Below are 16,001 nucleotides of genomic sequence, written 5' to 3'. Positions count from 1 at the left end.
TCTACCAAGTCACAGGCTTAGCAGCCACCACCATAGACTAGTTGAACTAGTTGCAACATCATTGATTTATTTTGATTGCAATTCAGGAACAACAAAAGGGACAGAAGCAAATACTCAGTCATGAAGATCCACAAATTAACCTAGAAGGCTACTTACCTTCATTTTTTTTTTCCCAACAGATTCGACTATAAACCAAATTGCATGAGGCAGCAGCTTAGTTTACTCTATTCTCTTCACACACTGCTCACAACTACAAGTGATATCTGTACTTGAAAAAAAAAATTGTTAAAAAATGATGTGATAATAGTTTACGTTCGTATCTACCATCTAATGCGAAACGTGGATAGGCTAGAGCTGTGAGTGAATAACTAAATAATATGACATCACGTGATAAACATAATTAATTCATGATTCGTTTTAGCGCTAAGTATTGTATTACTCTTCTCGTCGTATTGCCACAAAGGCATGTCACTTGTCTCATCCCATTGTCCCCCACGTACTGCTCTCTGGTGTCCCGTGCAACATAGTTCAGTAGAGTCAAATTCAAATGCGAATCGCATACAAGGACACAATGAGACCCAGATTTTCTCCTAAAATTGAAGACCTAAACCTTAACGGTCTGAAATCCTCTAAAGTCTAAAATGGAAGCCAAATCTATGTTTTCTTTGATTTCGTTGATGGAAACAACTCAAATACCAGAGGTATGAAGAGTCTCAACTCCATCACTCTCCATATGGACCACCACAGGATATCAAATTCAGTTTCGTCACAAAACATTCTTCCTTTCCATATCATTGATTACAATCAAAAAGTAGCTGTGCCAGGCCAGCTGGTTCCCCAAATAGCGGGAAAATGACACTAAAATATCTTCATATAAGCTTAAAAGATCGGGTTATCAAGTTATGTATCAAATATGAATACATGCATGTCAAACTACCACAACTTCCTTTGCATTTGCAAGTGAAGTTCTTGTACAACTCAGTCAGTCAAATTGGTAATTACTTTGAACACTACAAGAAACACTACAGGAAGGGTCTCTTGGTCGGGGAAGAATGGATAGAACTTTGAAGAGGGACTACAGGTGATTAAACGAGAAATTATATTGAAATCAACATACAGATAACGGATGTGCCTACATATTCAAACTCCATATATCGAGCCAAAAGAGTCAAGTCATAAGTAGATTTTCAGTGTGACAATGCCAATAAGAGAATAAAATCCTTTCTCAGGATCTAGTTCACACAGTTCAATCGGGTATAAGAATAATTAATCATACAACATTAGTTGATTACAAGAAATAATGGCTTTATAATCAATTTGTTACGTGAGTATGATAACAACTTGCAAACAACTTTCAGATAAATGCTCAAATAATAAATCAAATCAGCTGATGCAAAAAGCATGGGAAGTTGGTTACACAAAACATCATTATTGCGATGCACAATTGCTAATTTAGATGACACCCAACTTTTTTGTTGTCTACCATGACAAATCTGTTACTGTCCCATTAGCACTGTCACTTGGAGCTTAGCTTACAATTTGTATTATCCCCGTGGCTGACCTGACTAGCAGTTTTTGTCTTTCCACCATTTCCCCCTCCCTTTCTCATCAACCACTTAATCAGTAATGACCAAAGCAATTCATATATGTGTAAACAAGCACCCTATACTTGTTCAGAACTTTAAGACCCATACAGAACAAAATGGGACTTATCTAAACAAGCTTAAAAGGTAATGAGGAAAAACAACAAAAAAAGGAAGCCCAATTTGCAGGTTACTCTGTGGCACAGCCAAGCCCTATATGCTGTAAACAAACAAGGAACTTTAAGCAATCTTATCTTTGACTACATTAAAAGACCATGCCCACTCTAAGCAAGCAATCCTTTTCATACTACTTATTTCTTAATTGGGTTGAATGAGTAGGTCCAGGCCTATCCAGTCTATCAAAAAATTTAAAGAAATCCTTCAAACCTTTTCTTAATCCTCTTTGTTTGGGCCAACAATTCAATTATAAAGACTTGAGATTAACTCTTTTTGTAAACTGAAATAAACTACAAATAGGCTACAAGGTAGACTGGTAGAGCCAACCTGAACTAAGACTACAAGTTCATCTTTTTTCCAATTAATATACTGGACATTAAGAAAAAGTATCAACCAGAAGTAACATATGAGATACAGGCACACATAGTACGGAGAAATTCTTATTTGCAGGCAATGAATAACACTGTTGGCATCAAACTCACAACATATGAACTTCAACCCCTTTGCCCATGGTGACCAACTAGTCACTAGATTTACTTACCCGGTACGAGATACTTGAATTATTGAGACTCAACACCATGAACTCAGGAAAAACAAATGCATGCTTCAAATTATTCAAGATTATAATGTATTGACTAGAAAATAATGATACAAATTTATACATTATAGAGTAATCATTAGGCTACTTTTAGCAAGGGCACGTAGGAACCTGGTGAGTGATTTTTTGGCACCCACTACCGCTTCATCAATCTTTTCCTTATTTTCCTCAGAATTGCTTGAGCGTTCCAAAGCTGAATGTACTTTCCGGATCAGTTTCCGCAATTCCTGTAATGTGAGGCTGACATTAGCAAACAGCCAAGATACAGAATGCAATGCTTCCTGTTCCAGTGAGAACATTTGAATGAGGCTTATGGGCTGGGGTTCCAAGTACACAACACAAGCTGGTGGTTTGAGTGCATGCTAATTGCCCTCCATGCTTGGACTTGGTGGAAAATCAACAATCTCACTCAACTACACCTCTCACTATTATAAGGTAGGAGTAAAAAATGAACAAGAAAGTAGCCTAGCTGTAAATGGAACTGCAAACCCTTTTCGGTTCCCATATTATGACTATAAAAAAGGTACGGAACGAAATTGCATAATAACCACCTCCCATATACAACAGAAACCCCAAAACATATGCAGATGGTAACAATCTTTCACCTGAGTTTGTAATTACATTTACTTGATATTAAAGACAAGGTTGTGGAGATGCCATTCCACTCACCTGACGGTCAAACTCAACATTTGAAATTGAATAAACTTCATTGGTGATATTAGTGTCCTTATTGATCATACCCTCAACCCATCTGGTTGCTACATCAATGTGAGAACCCTGCAACCAAGGATGAAAGCTCAACTAATAAGATGAACTATTTCTGCAAACCACTAAACTCATAGAGTTTCGACCAAACTAAATTTAGCATACCTCTTCTTCCTCGTTATCAGATTCTTCAGCTTCTTCTTCTTCTTCTTCCTCATCGTCAATGCTCAACACCTCCGAACCACATAAATCTTGCAACTTCTTTTGGTCGCAGTCTTTTGTAGCGCGAATCAAAGCATCCATCAACTCAGGGTCCGCATCTCGTAGCAATTTTGCTAAACACAAATGCAAAAAATAAGAACATACGAAAAATGATCCAAATGAAGTAGATTCCAGCTATGTAATTAAGAAGAACATTTAATATTCTGATAAACATAATCACACTTGAGACTAACTGTTGCGAACTCGGAACTCTAGCTTCGTAAATAACCATAACAGAAAGAAGTTCCATTCTTACCAATATAATTGAACTGCCTTCGCTTTCCTTCTCGCACATCATTCCCAAATCTCTGCGGCAATAGCACAAACACCTTAGCTAAAATCATGAAATGACTAACCGAAACTCATTTCTACATTATAGAATAAACTAACCACAAAGTTCAGTTACAGTGGTGGCACCTTCACTAACATAACAGCATCCAATACGTCTTGGTCCAGAGAAGCCACTCTACCATTTCCAACAAAACTCAGCAACTTAGAAACTAAAATCCACACTAAAATAGCTAATTCGAACAATCAAAATTAACAGAGAGAATCACAATTTCAAGCCCTACCTGATAATCAATTTGAGCTGAGGTGTGGAGAAGGACGCGAGGTCCATAGCCCACCGGACGGCTCGCCGAGCGTCGCGTTTCAAGGCGTTGCGGCTCTTATATGTAATCGACGACTCCGAATCGGAACCGCTGCTGTTACGGTCGAGATCGGACGGCGCCGGAGGAGCGTCGCGCGGTCGGAGTCCGCGGACTAGTTTATGGACGCCGCGAGTAGCTAAGTAGATTACCGGGGAAGAAGAGCGGCGGGAATTAGGGTTTGTGCTTAGTGGAAGTGAGGTTGAGAAGAAGAGATGATTGAGTGTGACGCAGGAGCAGCAGCGGTGCTGCAACGCGGGGCATTGCCTTACCAGCAGTCTTCCCAGTTGAGCCATCCCAGTATATCTCTCTCTAGTCACCCCTCTGTTTCCTCTATCTGTTTTTTTTTTTGCGTGTATGAATTTAGGAACCAGAGCGCGGCTGTGTTTTCTCTATTGTTTTAATTGGGCTTTCAAACGGGCCCATAGTTGCATGGGCTGCATATAGGGTCAATCGTATTCCTACGGAGAGCTATCAGACTGGGGATGGCAATGGGGCAGTTTGAGGATGGGAACCACAATACCATCTCCATCCCCAGGGTCATTCGCTCCCCCATCCCCGCCCCAATCCCCAATAAAAATATATTGGGGATTCCCCGTTCTCATCCCCACTGGGAACTAAGCCTCCAAACCCGCCCCAAATCCCCAATAAGAATTTAATTAATAAAATAATTTTTTCTTATATTGCCTTTTTAAAAATCAACATCTACAACAAATAAAGAACTAATTTCACTTTGCCTCCTCCAACTTTGGGTCGAAAATCATGTTAGTCCCTGATCTTTTTTTTTAATCAAGTATACCCCTGCACTTCCGAAATTCATCTTCCGTGCCCAATCCGTCTAAATGTGCTGTCAAATGGTGATGTGGCACAGACTGGCTGACACATTTTTTGCGTCCGGACCCACATAAATGGTTAAATTCCCTAAATAACCTTTGGGCTTAATTCACCAAAAAAAAAATAAAAAAAATCACAATCTCCATCTTCTTCCCAACCCGATCACCTAAACCCATCTCCATCTTAACACATTCTTTCTAACTTCTTCAAATAATCTTCCTTCAGCTCATATTTCTCCTTTGCTTCCTTCTCTGCTTTCAATTTTGCTTCTTCCTCAGCCTTCACCTTTGCCTCCTCCTTCGCAGCCTCGAGTGCTTCAATCAAGTTCTTCAATCACTAAATACCCAGATCGAATCTCCAAGACCTTCCCCGTGAAACTGAAGCAAAAACCCAAGCCTCGCACCCCAGAGCATACTCCCAAAGCTCTCGCTTCAAGAAGGCAGTGGCGGCGGCGGCGACCCCGCTCGCTGTGTTCTCGGCGATTCGATCAATTCGGCGGTGCTTGCTGTTATGGAGGAGCTCCGATTGCGGTTTCGAAAGGGCTCGGCTGTTGTGGCTTGCTGTCTCTGCACCGACGGAGGTTGTGGTGCCGGCCAATTGTAGCCGTCGCTGCCTCGCAAGATGAATCGGTAAAGCTCCAATTTTTGGTTTTAATTGGGATATTTGCTTTATCTGGATTGTGAAAATCCATTAACTAGCAATATCTGGGCTTAAAGAGATGGAGCTTATGGATGAGATTCGGAAGAAGGATGGCGTGGAGGATGGCGGTGGTGGTGGAGAAGTCAGATTCTGTTGTGGTGGTGGAAGTAGCTATTTCCAACATCTTACCAAAGAAGTGATGAAACAAGAAACGGAAGTAGCTACCAGATTGGTTGCTCGTAAGGAGGAATGCGAGAGGTATGGTACTATGGTTCGTTTAATCTCACATTTCTTGTCAAAGTTTTCATCTTTCCTTATTATTCGTACATGGGTTTATCTGAAATTCTTTTTGGTTTGAGTTCTCAGTAAAGTTTATAGATTTCCATATGCTTCTGGTATTTCTGTGTTAGAATGTTGAAGGATGTTAAGGAGAAGTTGGAAAAGGATGAAACAAGTGAAATGGCAGAGACTTCATTTTGGGATGACTGGTAGTTCTTTACTCTGTCAATTTTCTTCTTTCTGGTACCCATCTCAAAAACAAAAAGAAGATCAGAAGGGATTAGAACACAATAACGAATTGGTTGAGAAATATTTGAGAGAAGTTAGATGTGGGTGTCCAAATCAATTCTGGTTTTGACTCGTTGGAGACCAGGGAGTGTGATGGTGGTGGAGGTGAGTCGCGGTGGTGCTTAGAGAAGTGTGGTGGAGGAGCGGCTCGAGCTCTCATACAGAAACCCATAAGCAAAAATGGATTGATTTCATCAGGAAGGGTGGCAATGCCCATTTTGCCCTTCTTATGGATTGAAAGACTGAAAAGTGGGTCTGCTTGTCGGTGCCACATCACCATTTGACGGCTCATTTAGATGGATTGGGTACGGAAGATGAATTTCGGAAGTACAGGGGTATACTTGATTAAAAAAAAGATCAGGGACTAACATGATTTTCGACCCAAAGTTGGAGGAGGCAAAGTGAAATTAGTCCACAAATAAATTTAGAACATGATTAAATTCATAAATCATAATTTAGTGAGTGCAAAATTTAAAACATTATTAAAGTAAAAGTGTAGCCATTAAAGTAAAGTAGTAAATGTATATATTTATGATTTATATTATAAAAAATAAATTAAAATATATATAAGTTAAATATATGTATATATTATTGGGGCGGGTTTGGGGATGAGGATCACAATATCATCCCCGCCCCATCCCCAATCTTAGATAGCGGGGATTGAGGATCCCCATTTGTCCCCGAATTCTCCCCCTATTAAGGGCGGGTATCCAATGAAGCTCCGCCCCGCTGGGGATTTTTGTCATCCCTATATCATACCTTTTTTTTAGTAAATTACGTATAAGTGCATCTTTGATTTTTTTTTAGCTGTAAGGCCACCAATTAAATTTAAAATGGTGTTATATTTTAGATATAAAAACCAACATATTTACATAAATGTCACTAGAGCAAAAAGTCAACAACCATTCTCTCTCTCCCCTCCGACGAGGTCTCCAGTCAACTCCGGCTGACCTCTGGCCAACTCTGATGGGTCTCCGGTCGACCTCTAGCCAATTTCCTGCTGGTCTCCGGCGAACTTCGGCTACCATAAAAACTACTGTCACTAACACCAAAAACTACTGTCACAAGCAACAAAAGCTACTCTGGTGAAATTTCCGACAATCTCCGGTGAGGTCACAAAAGCTACTATCACCAATAACAAAAGCTACTGTCACTAACAAAAGTTGCTGTCACTAGCAACAAAAACTACTCTGATGAAATTTCCGGTAACCTCTGACGAGGTAACAATAGTACTGTCATCAGCAACAAAATCTACTGTCACCAACAAAAGCTACGCTTTACAAAACCAAGAGCTACTATCCCCACCAATAAAAGCTACTATTACCTATACTAAAAAACTACTCTCACCAGTAATAATAACACTCTCACTATCACCAAAGGTTACTCTCATCAACGCCAAAATAAATAACCAAGCAAAACAAAAATTGCTACTAAGTAGAACAAAAGCTACTCCAAGAGACTGAGAAAACTATTCTCATAAACTAACAAAGCTGTGGAAATGTAAATAATCTAGGTAAGATAAAAATACTACTGCAATTGAGAAATAAAAACACATTCAATAATACGAAAAGTATGCAAGGTTCAAACAATGATATAACTATGTAAAAAGCTACTTCCATAGTTGTAAAAAGCTACTTCCATAGTTGTAAAAAGCAACTACAATAGTTGTGAAAATCTATTACAATAGTTGTACAAGGCTATTGTCAATGTTGTAATGCTAGTATGCTACTGTCATTTTTTCAATGGTGATGCTCTAAACCTATATGCATAATTTTGCCACCTTCAACACGAGAATCATTTCTACATTTATTGGTTGGCCGAATGATCTCTTGATCAATGGAGGCTTCAATATCCAAATTCATATGTTTTTCGAAATCTACTTCTACAAATGCAAAGGGGACAAATTCTGCAAGAACAAAGATACAACAAAATATTAGTATTTAAAATGAAAATTAAAAACAACAATGTACTGCTGCGCCCCAAACGTGGCACTCTTTATCAACTAGATAATAAAAAAATAAGCAATCTAAAAAGCTACTGACATAGGTATAAAAAGCTACTATAGCACACGTACAAAGCTATTGGACCAGTAATAAAAAGCTACTGACCTAAGTACAGAAAGCTACTATAAAACATGTACAAAGTTATTGGAGTAATAATAAAAAGCTACTGACATAGGTACAAAAAACTACTATCACACGTGTACAAAGCTACTGGATTAGTAATGAAAAGCTACTGACATAGAAACTGATTGCATAAAACTAGCTGATTATACATGCTTGATATTTCAAAACACAAATGCTTCTACGGATTCTAATGACCATTGACATCTTAACATGCCTAATCTCAAGGTTATTATCTACATAATGTATAAAGTCCACTTAAATTAATTAGAAAATTACATACTGCATTCAAACTTTTGAGGGAGGTCTAATAATAAAGCTCAACTACAGCTAGGTAGCAGGCACTACTCAATTGCTATATGGTTATGAGGTCCAATAGATTTATTAATATGTTCCTTGATTAATGGCATCACCATCTCTCACTTAATGCTTTGCCTTTGTTATAGGTAGATGATATGATAACCAACTCAGCTTTAGCATCATTCATCAAACTCAGCAAACTAACTAGTACTCTTGGCATGGAGATAAAGCCATTGTTAATGCTGCTGCTACTGATTGATCATGTATTTCGAGCAAAACAACCAAGTTTCATCACATAAAGAATAATCAAAACAATGATTAACAAGTCCTAGATTGGCATTAAAATAAAATAAAAAGTCTCAGATTCTGCAAATTTTGAGCAAAACAATCATACAATTATAGTAATTGCTTAGATTAAATCACAAGCTATATATACAAAACCTGTTCACACTTCACACTTTGTAAAACTGAACCAACTCAATTAACAATTAACTAACACTTCAAACCTCACAGGCCAAGCTGAAATCAAAACCTCATCACCGTTCCACACATTGTAAACATAGCAAAAATTCGCAATTAACAAGTATAGATATACAACATAATCTTACCGAATTTGACGACATGTTATAATCAGGATTAGAGCCTTCATCAGAGATGCCGCCGCCGTCATCGTAAGAGAAATCGGAATTGGAGTCTCTGCTTCCGGCAAACGCAGTCTCTCCCTCTCTCTATATCTCAGTGGTAGTTGTTGTTGGCCTAGGTCTCTCAGAGCTCCGAACAATGGTGAAATGATTACTCAAGCACCTCACTTCTTACTCTCTCTCCATCTCCGAAAAATGGCAGCAGCAACAGCTCTGCCGCCTCAAAATCCACGAATACCAGGTCTCTCCCTCTCTCTCTCTCACTCGCGCTTTGACTCTCATATCTAGCCGATCTGATTATGCTTTGACCTTAACTCGCATACCAGATCCATGACCCGCGCTCACATATCAGATCTTGTGGACTATAAGGATGACAATCTGGTCGTGGCGGAAGATTGAGGAAACTCTGACCTGGGTCGATGAAGCCATTCCCTCCGGTGACTGATTTGATTTCTCCGATATGCTTTGAATCAGCGTCAAGATCGGAGAAAATGTGGAAGAAAGATGAGGAGATGGTGAAACGATGCCGTCTCGTTTCGCTCAGATCTACAACAAGGTTTGTCTCTCCGTCGAAGTCATCCGGCCAGCGCTGAGCTTCACTACGCAATAGTCGATTGCCACTGAGGGAGAGCTTCCGACGTCAGAGAGGTTATTCGACGGTAAGAAGCGAACGAGCTCGTCGGAGAGAGAGAGAGAGAGAGAGAGAGAGAGAGAGAGAGAGAGAGAGAGAGAGAGAGAGAGAGAAAAATCTGATTTTCATTTCGAGAGACATATATTTTGATATGATTTTGGGCTAAGGGCAAAATTGGTAAAGTAAAATAAAAAATATGTTGTATTGTAGCCTCAAGTGGCCCTATGTGTACAAAAAAATTTAAGTGGCCTTATGTCTAATTAAAGTTTCGGAATGATACTTGTGTGTAATTTCTAATTTTTTTTTTTGACTAAATACTTGTTACTCCTTATACTTTGCCCAGTAAAACAGTTAAGTCTAAAATTTTAAAATTAAACATGTTAGTCCTTATTCTCTTTAATTCTCACACAATAAGTCCAAATTCTCACACAATATGCCTAAAATGACTATTTTACCCCTCATTTCCTTTTCTCTCTCTCTCTCTCTCTCTCTCTCTCTCTCTCTCTCTAATTTTTCTCTCTTTTTTTTTCCCTACTTCTCTCGCCTCCGGCTCTGTAAAAACGAGCATCTCCACTTGTCCCACAAAGACTCCAGCAACAAAGCTATGGATTCTGCAAAGGTTGTCCGACCCGACAACGCGATCCAGAAGTGGACCCGAGAAACCACCGACTAAAGAAACCCGCACCGGTAGTACCCGACGAAGCCCCACCTGTTATACCCAATTACGACGCTGGGTCCTTCTCTAGTTCGACGACGTATCTTTTTTACCTGTATATCTATACGGATGGTCAGATTTCAGTGCAAGCCATTGATGAGGTTCCGTTTCCGGTCGAAGAGGAGAATAAAGCAACTCTGGTTGTTAAGGCTGTTGCTAAGCCCAGAAGCGGTATGTTATAATTTTTTCACTATCTAATCATTTTCATTTAGTTTCCATTAATTTCTTAAATTGCTGGCTTCGATTGATTGTGTACTCTCTCTCTCTCTCTCTCTCTCTCTCTCTCTCTCTCTCTCTCTCTCTCTCTCTCTCTCTCTCTCTCGTTTTTACAGATAGAGAAGCAGAAGAGGTAGAAGAGGTTGAGAGATTGGGTGTTTGAGTGGCGGGCTGGGAGTGGAGCTCAGTGGAGGTTGGCTGGTTAGAAATGGGATCGGCGCCGGGTTGGTCAGAGCTGGAGTTGGGAAACTAGAGCAGGGAGCTACAGAAGTCGCCGGAGAGTCGTGGAGGGCATGGCGGAGAATCTCAAATCCCTAGACGAGAGAAAGAAAGAGAGAGAGGCAGAAAAAATAAATAAAAAAGAAGAGAAAAAAATTAATTAAAAAAAGAAAGAAGGTGAGGGGTATAATAGTCCTCTTGGATTTGTTATGTGAGAATTTAAGAGAATAAGGACTAAATTGTTTAATTTAAAATGTGAGGGACTAAACTGTTATTGAGAGCAAAGTACAGAGAGTAATAAGTATTTAATTTTTTTTTTTTTTGTTAGAACATAAAGTTTTATTGCACCGAGGTTAAACCTCAATATTGATAGTACATCACATGGTGCCCATGAAAATTGAAAATCATAAGCATCAACTTAAAAAATTTGAAGTTGAGCTGCCCAATTTCAATCATGAGAACCAAATAGTACAACGACAAATAAAACATGGGCCAAAGCAACTTGAGCCCAGAAAATATACCTTAATCTTTAGATAAGATGTGATAACCAACTTATCCAATATCATCAGATAAGGTAACAACCACCTTATCCAGTGTCAAAACTACCAACATATATTCTAAAAGAAACTGCTTGCAACCGCTCCTGCCATCCCAATACCATTTCCACAGCAACATTCTCTAATCGATGAACTCGGCCATCTCATTTCCTCATATTTCACCAATGCACCATGCAAAGAAAAGTAAAAAAGTCATTAGAAACAGTAGACCAATATGTCCTGGGAATAACAAAACAAAGGCAATTCCAAACCAAAGAAACTGTAGAGGCAAGAAGAATGCCTAAATATCCAAGAGAAAAACTAGAACAGAAGACAAAGTATATACAAAACCTGAAGCACATACAAATTGGTAGTCAAATATAAAAATTGACAAACAAAAATATAAAAATACCCACAATCGAACACCACTCCAACAAAAAAAAGGTGTAGAACATGAAATGTTCATCTAAAATAACGCATAAAATCTTGATAGTAATAAAATAATTTGAGGAAAAAATGTCAAGGGGCAAAAACTACAATGCAAGAGTGTCAAATATGCCAATATACTGCAAAGAGAAAGCCAAAGATGGATCATTGCCCACAACAAAACAACTCTTGTCCATTTGTTGGAGAACCCACAATTCTGAACTTGCAAATCATTTGAATCCTCATGAAGACTAGTCACTGAACTTTTGCCAAGCAAATGTGTGGAGCCACTGAAAATAAACAAGGGATAGGACGACTTGCGAAGATGATCTCAATCAGAAATCCAAATATATATGATTAACGGAGGACGTCTATTTTGAGAATTGGATCTGAAAATTAGATCTGAACAAAACTACTTCAAATTCAAGTGTGAAACATGTTCTAATTTAAAAGAGAAGAGAAGAGTACCCAAAGCACCAAGAGCGGAAAACCACGATGAGTGCATAAGCACTGTTAATGAATCAATATGCTTAATTGAAGAAGGAAGAGAAAGAATTACTTTTCTTTTCCTTTACTGGAGGAAGACAGGAAGAGGCTTCACTCATCAATAGCAAAAGTTGGATAGCCCAATATCAGATGTAGTCCAAAAGAGACCTGGATAGATACAATCAGTAGAGAGACTAATTTGATAGTCAATGAAAGTGCAATCCAGATGAAGAATCGATCAGGAATCTGGAGAGAGAGAGAGAGTGAGAGAGAGAGAGAGAGAGGGAGAGTTAAAGAGAAGCATCAGACCCATTGAAATTATAGTTATCATAATCAATAAAATACCAGACGTGTATAATATGTTAAGAATATATATGTGTATTATTCAAATATTCGTTAAGCTGTTTCACAAAATATTTTTAATTATTAATTATTAAAGATTTAATTTTAAAGTATTCATTTTTTTATTCATTCTTTACAATAATATGTTAAAAAACATAAATAGTGTGCAATACTTTTGACTTCAACATAATAAATTTCTTTTAAAATACGAAAAATGAAAGAAAGTTTAAGAAAATCGTCACGTATTATATAAAAAATTATTAACAAAAATAAGGCATATCATACACGAATATTACTAAGAGAGTGGGCATTATAACACCGGCGGGGAGCTAGCCCATCTTAATTTATGCCGTTAATTGTTTTCCGGTGGAAAATCGACAGCGGTGTTCAAAATTCAAATTCTTAAATTAAAATTTACTGTAAATTTAGTAGAATTAGCACAAGATATATAGAAAAGAACAAAATTATCTTAATTAATCACCATCCAAAAGGAGATCTTACATCACGAAATTAGGGGAAGTCTAGTTTCCCATATGAAATTTCAGGCTGAAAAAATTACGCCTGTAGCTCAAATCAAAGATCTGGAGCTTCGCTAATTGTACTATATGTACACACACATGCGCGCCTAAACAAGCTGGCCGGCTTATCTAATTTTCCAGGATTAACTAGCTTTGTTATAACTGTCTAGTTAATTTCCTTTCTAACGCTTAATTAGCTACCAGCACTGATCGGTTTCCCATCTCCTTCCCGTCGACGACGACATTGAGAAGGAAGAGCTCATCGGCACCGGCCGCCGGATAAGCATCCTGCGGTCGTAGTCGGCGCGCTTTTGGGCGTCGGAGAGAGTGGCATAAGCCTCGTGGACCTTCATGAACTCGTCGGAGGAACTTTGACCGTTAGCTGCGGTGGCGTCAGGGTGCACGACTCTGGCCAATCTGCGGTAAGCGGTCTTGATTTCCTGACACGTGGCGCCCGTGTGAATGCCGAGGACTTCATAGAGGGACGGATTTGTCCCAATGTGGATGCGGGGCCTGTCGACCGTTGATGCGCATGAGGCCGAGATGCTCATCGGACGGTACTTGATGGACGACGGCGAGTTCGGAGCGTCGATGACGAGGGTCCGGCCGGAAAAGAGAGATGAGGAGGCGGTGAATGACGAAGATGAAATGGACATCATTGTGTGGATTTCAGGTTGTTTGGATAAACTTGTTGGATGGAGATTTCTGACGAAATTGGTGTGGGGGCTCTGTGATTTATAGAGAAAGGGCCCAAATGAGGAGGTTTCGTTAACCGTGGTTAGGTTAACGAACCAGGGGCTTATCCATTCCATTTGGACAAGCTGACTCAGCGAGACGTCGGTGTCCACGAAGACGAGGCCATATTGACTTAACCTTGTGATTTAGTTTGTTTGTTTGACTAAAAAGAAATTGAATTTCTATGAGCTAGTTCCGGTGGATTAGAGAAGGGAAAGGACGTGGAGGTTAATTAAGTATTGAATAAACAGTTGGGCAGATTCGCTGGTTTTAGAGTGGTGTATGGGCCAGGGCAAACACGTAAACTACGGGCGACCGACGCGGGGGGCATGCGGAGCAGAACCGACGTGCCGCAGGATAAGCAGCTAAAACCATCGGCCAATTAATGGTGATGGATTGGATTAAGGTCTGAAAACAAGCGGCCAGCCACATCACGCGCTTAGTCGGAGTCGTAGGACAGGTGGACCACAACGGCGGATATTAGATTTCGATTTCGATTTCGATTTCACACACATACGAATACGAATATGGATAAGATGAACTCGGGGGATCCTTGGATAGCAGAGGTGGACTGGACTTGGGTGTGACATGGTGGATCCGGTCCCGCCCTCTTTACTCGTTAGGTCCATCCGCCTGTTTGTTTTTGGACTGAGCTCAACTCTCCCAAATATGACATTTTAGAGCATCTCGATGAAAAAAAATATCACGATATTTTCTTGCAGGAAATGTTGATTTTTCATACCGACAGCTCCCTATTTTGTCTATGGTGAATTGGCTCAATGGATGACAAAATTTTAACTTGTCTATGAACATAAGATCTAACCACACCTTTCAAAAAAAAAACAAAGATCTAATCCGTGCAGTTAAAATGACCAGATATTCGATTTTATGTTGTCTAGATATTATTGGTTAAATGACTAAATTTTCAACTTTACATTGTCCTGGTTTCTTATGTGTGGTAATAATCGACAAGAGTTATGTGACATCGTAAACAAATATTTGTTAGTACAAAATTGTTAGAGTGGGATCCATTTTTAAAGACTATAAACCGGAATAATATTAAGAAGTCTTTTTTTTTTTGTAGTCACTGAATATGTGGTCATTAGGAGATCAAAACGAAGCTATCTCTTTAGGGACATTTTTCATACATAACTCTAAATACTCATGCACTGACGGTGCATGGAATACACTCCCAATTCTTTTGCTCGGAACAAAGTCACTTCTGTCAAATTTGACAGTACTCTATTGCGAGATTTATTAAGAATGCTCGCATCTGAGATCTAACATGGTCGACAAGTGCTTCATTAGCAACGACCGGAGTAAGCATACAAACATGGACACGCGTCGAGTCGGCATGGAATGGGCGGTGGAGTAGTGATGGAACCTGTCACCAATGTATTTTTTTTAAAAAGCTAAAGCTGACAAGTTTGGAATTTGAGGATGCATCAATGGATCCCCAACGGCAGGTCCCCCACGTGAGCCCAACCGGACCTGACATTTTTCTCGATCTTCAAAAACAATATGCCTGTTTTGGCGCTCCGATCCCCCGATCACAGTAAATGAATTCTGGTCTCCTCTGCTTCGGGTTCACAGTACGTAGTGTCTTTATGTTTCTGCTTTAACCGCTGCAAATTTAGATTAGATTAGATTGGGCGGTTCTGGAGAGTGCATGAGAGTTGAGAATAGTGCCGTAAATTTTTATGTTCAGGTCTCAACTATTCTCTGCTCTGTTCTTAAAGTCTCAGCGAATTATAATAGTCCGTCTTGAATGCAGGACCTCATCATTTTGGAAAATATCTCTTACCGGCCTCTTCCCATGAAGGTGGAATCCAAGTCAATACAAGGTGCGCTTGTCAAGACACAAGGGGCCAATCCGCCAATGGATTCTACTGCTGAACTGATATTTTTTATAATATATATGCATCTATGATCCTTGACCATAGAAAGAGAAATGCAACTGCAATCTGGGGGAGGTTGATGGTGTCTAGTTGTTTTTGGTTTTTTTTTTATGGCGAATCTAGTTGTTTTTGTTTGGGAGGTGCTATTGGACCCTTTACCCAAATCAACGTCTTTACGAGCTTAAGTTAATTAGCACGTTACAA

At 39.4% G+C, this 16,001-nt stretch overlaps 2 protein-coding genes across 8 annotated transcripts; both read right to left on the bottom strand.

The window, feature by feature from the left end:
- Positions 1 to 235: 235 nt before the first annotated feature.
- LOC112169632 (UPF0307 protein PMI3641) lies at positions 236 to 4,322 on the bottom strand. 7 transcript variants are annotated; one of them, XM_040508314.1, is made up of 7 exons: positions 3,897 to 4,322; positions 3,742 to 3,790; positions 3,581 to 3,632; positions 3,229 to 3,398; positions 3,028 to 3,135; positions 2,470 to 2,639; positions 236 to 263 (listed from the first exon to the last, which is right to left on the bottom strand). In XM_040508314.1, the coding sequence occupies exons 1-7, from the start codon at positions 4,265 to 4,267 to the stop codon at positions 251 to 253; spliced, it is 933 nt and encodes a 310-aa protein (XP_040364248.1). In that variant the 5' UTR covers positions 4,268 to 4,322; the 3' UTR covers positions 236 to 250. The 7 variants fall into 7 exon arrangements, with proteins under 7 accessions (XP_040364248.1, XP_040364249.1, XP_040364251.1 ...); XM_040508315.1 differs by lacking the exon at positions 236 to 263 and adding an exon at positions 1,782 to 1,803; XM_040508317.1 differs by lacking the exon at positions 236 to 263 and adding an exon at positions 1,782 to 1,803 and having other exon boundaries at positions 2,470 to 2,585.
- An 8,771-nt stretch (positions 4,323 to 13,093) lies between these two features.
- Positions 13,094 to 13,888, bottom strand: LOC112172537 (chaperone protein dnaJ 11, chloroplastic). Its single transcript, XM_024309928.2, has one exon. The coding sequence runs from the start codon at positions 13,821 to 13,823 to the stop codon at positions 13,362 to 13,364; it is 462 nt and encodes a 153-aa protein (XP_024165696.1). The 5' UTR covers positions 13,824 to 13,888; the 3' UTR covers positions 13,094 to 13,361.
- Positions 13,889 to 16,001: the final 2,113 nt, after the last annotated feature.

This window comes from Rosa chinensis, chromosome 6 (genome assembly GCF_002994745.2).
Source record: "Rosa chinensis cultivar Old Blush chromosome 6, RchiOBHm-V2, whole genome shotgun sequence".
Lineage (NCBI taxonomy): Eukaryota > Viridiplantae > Streptophyta > Magnoliopsida > Rosales > Rosaceae > Rosa > Rosa chinensis.
This window is presented reverse-complemented; position numbering and strand designations above follow the sequence as displayed.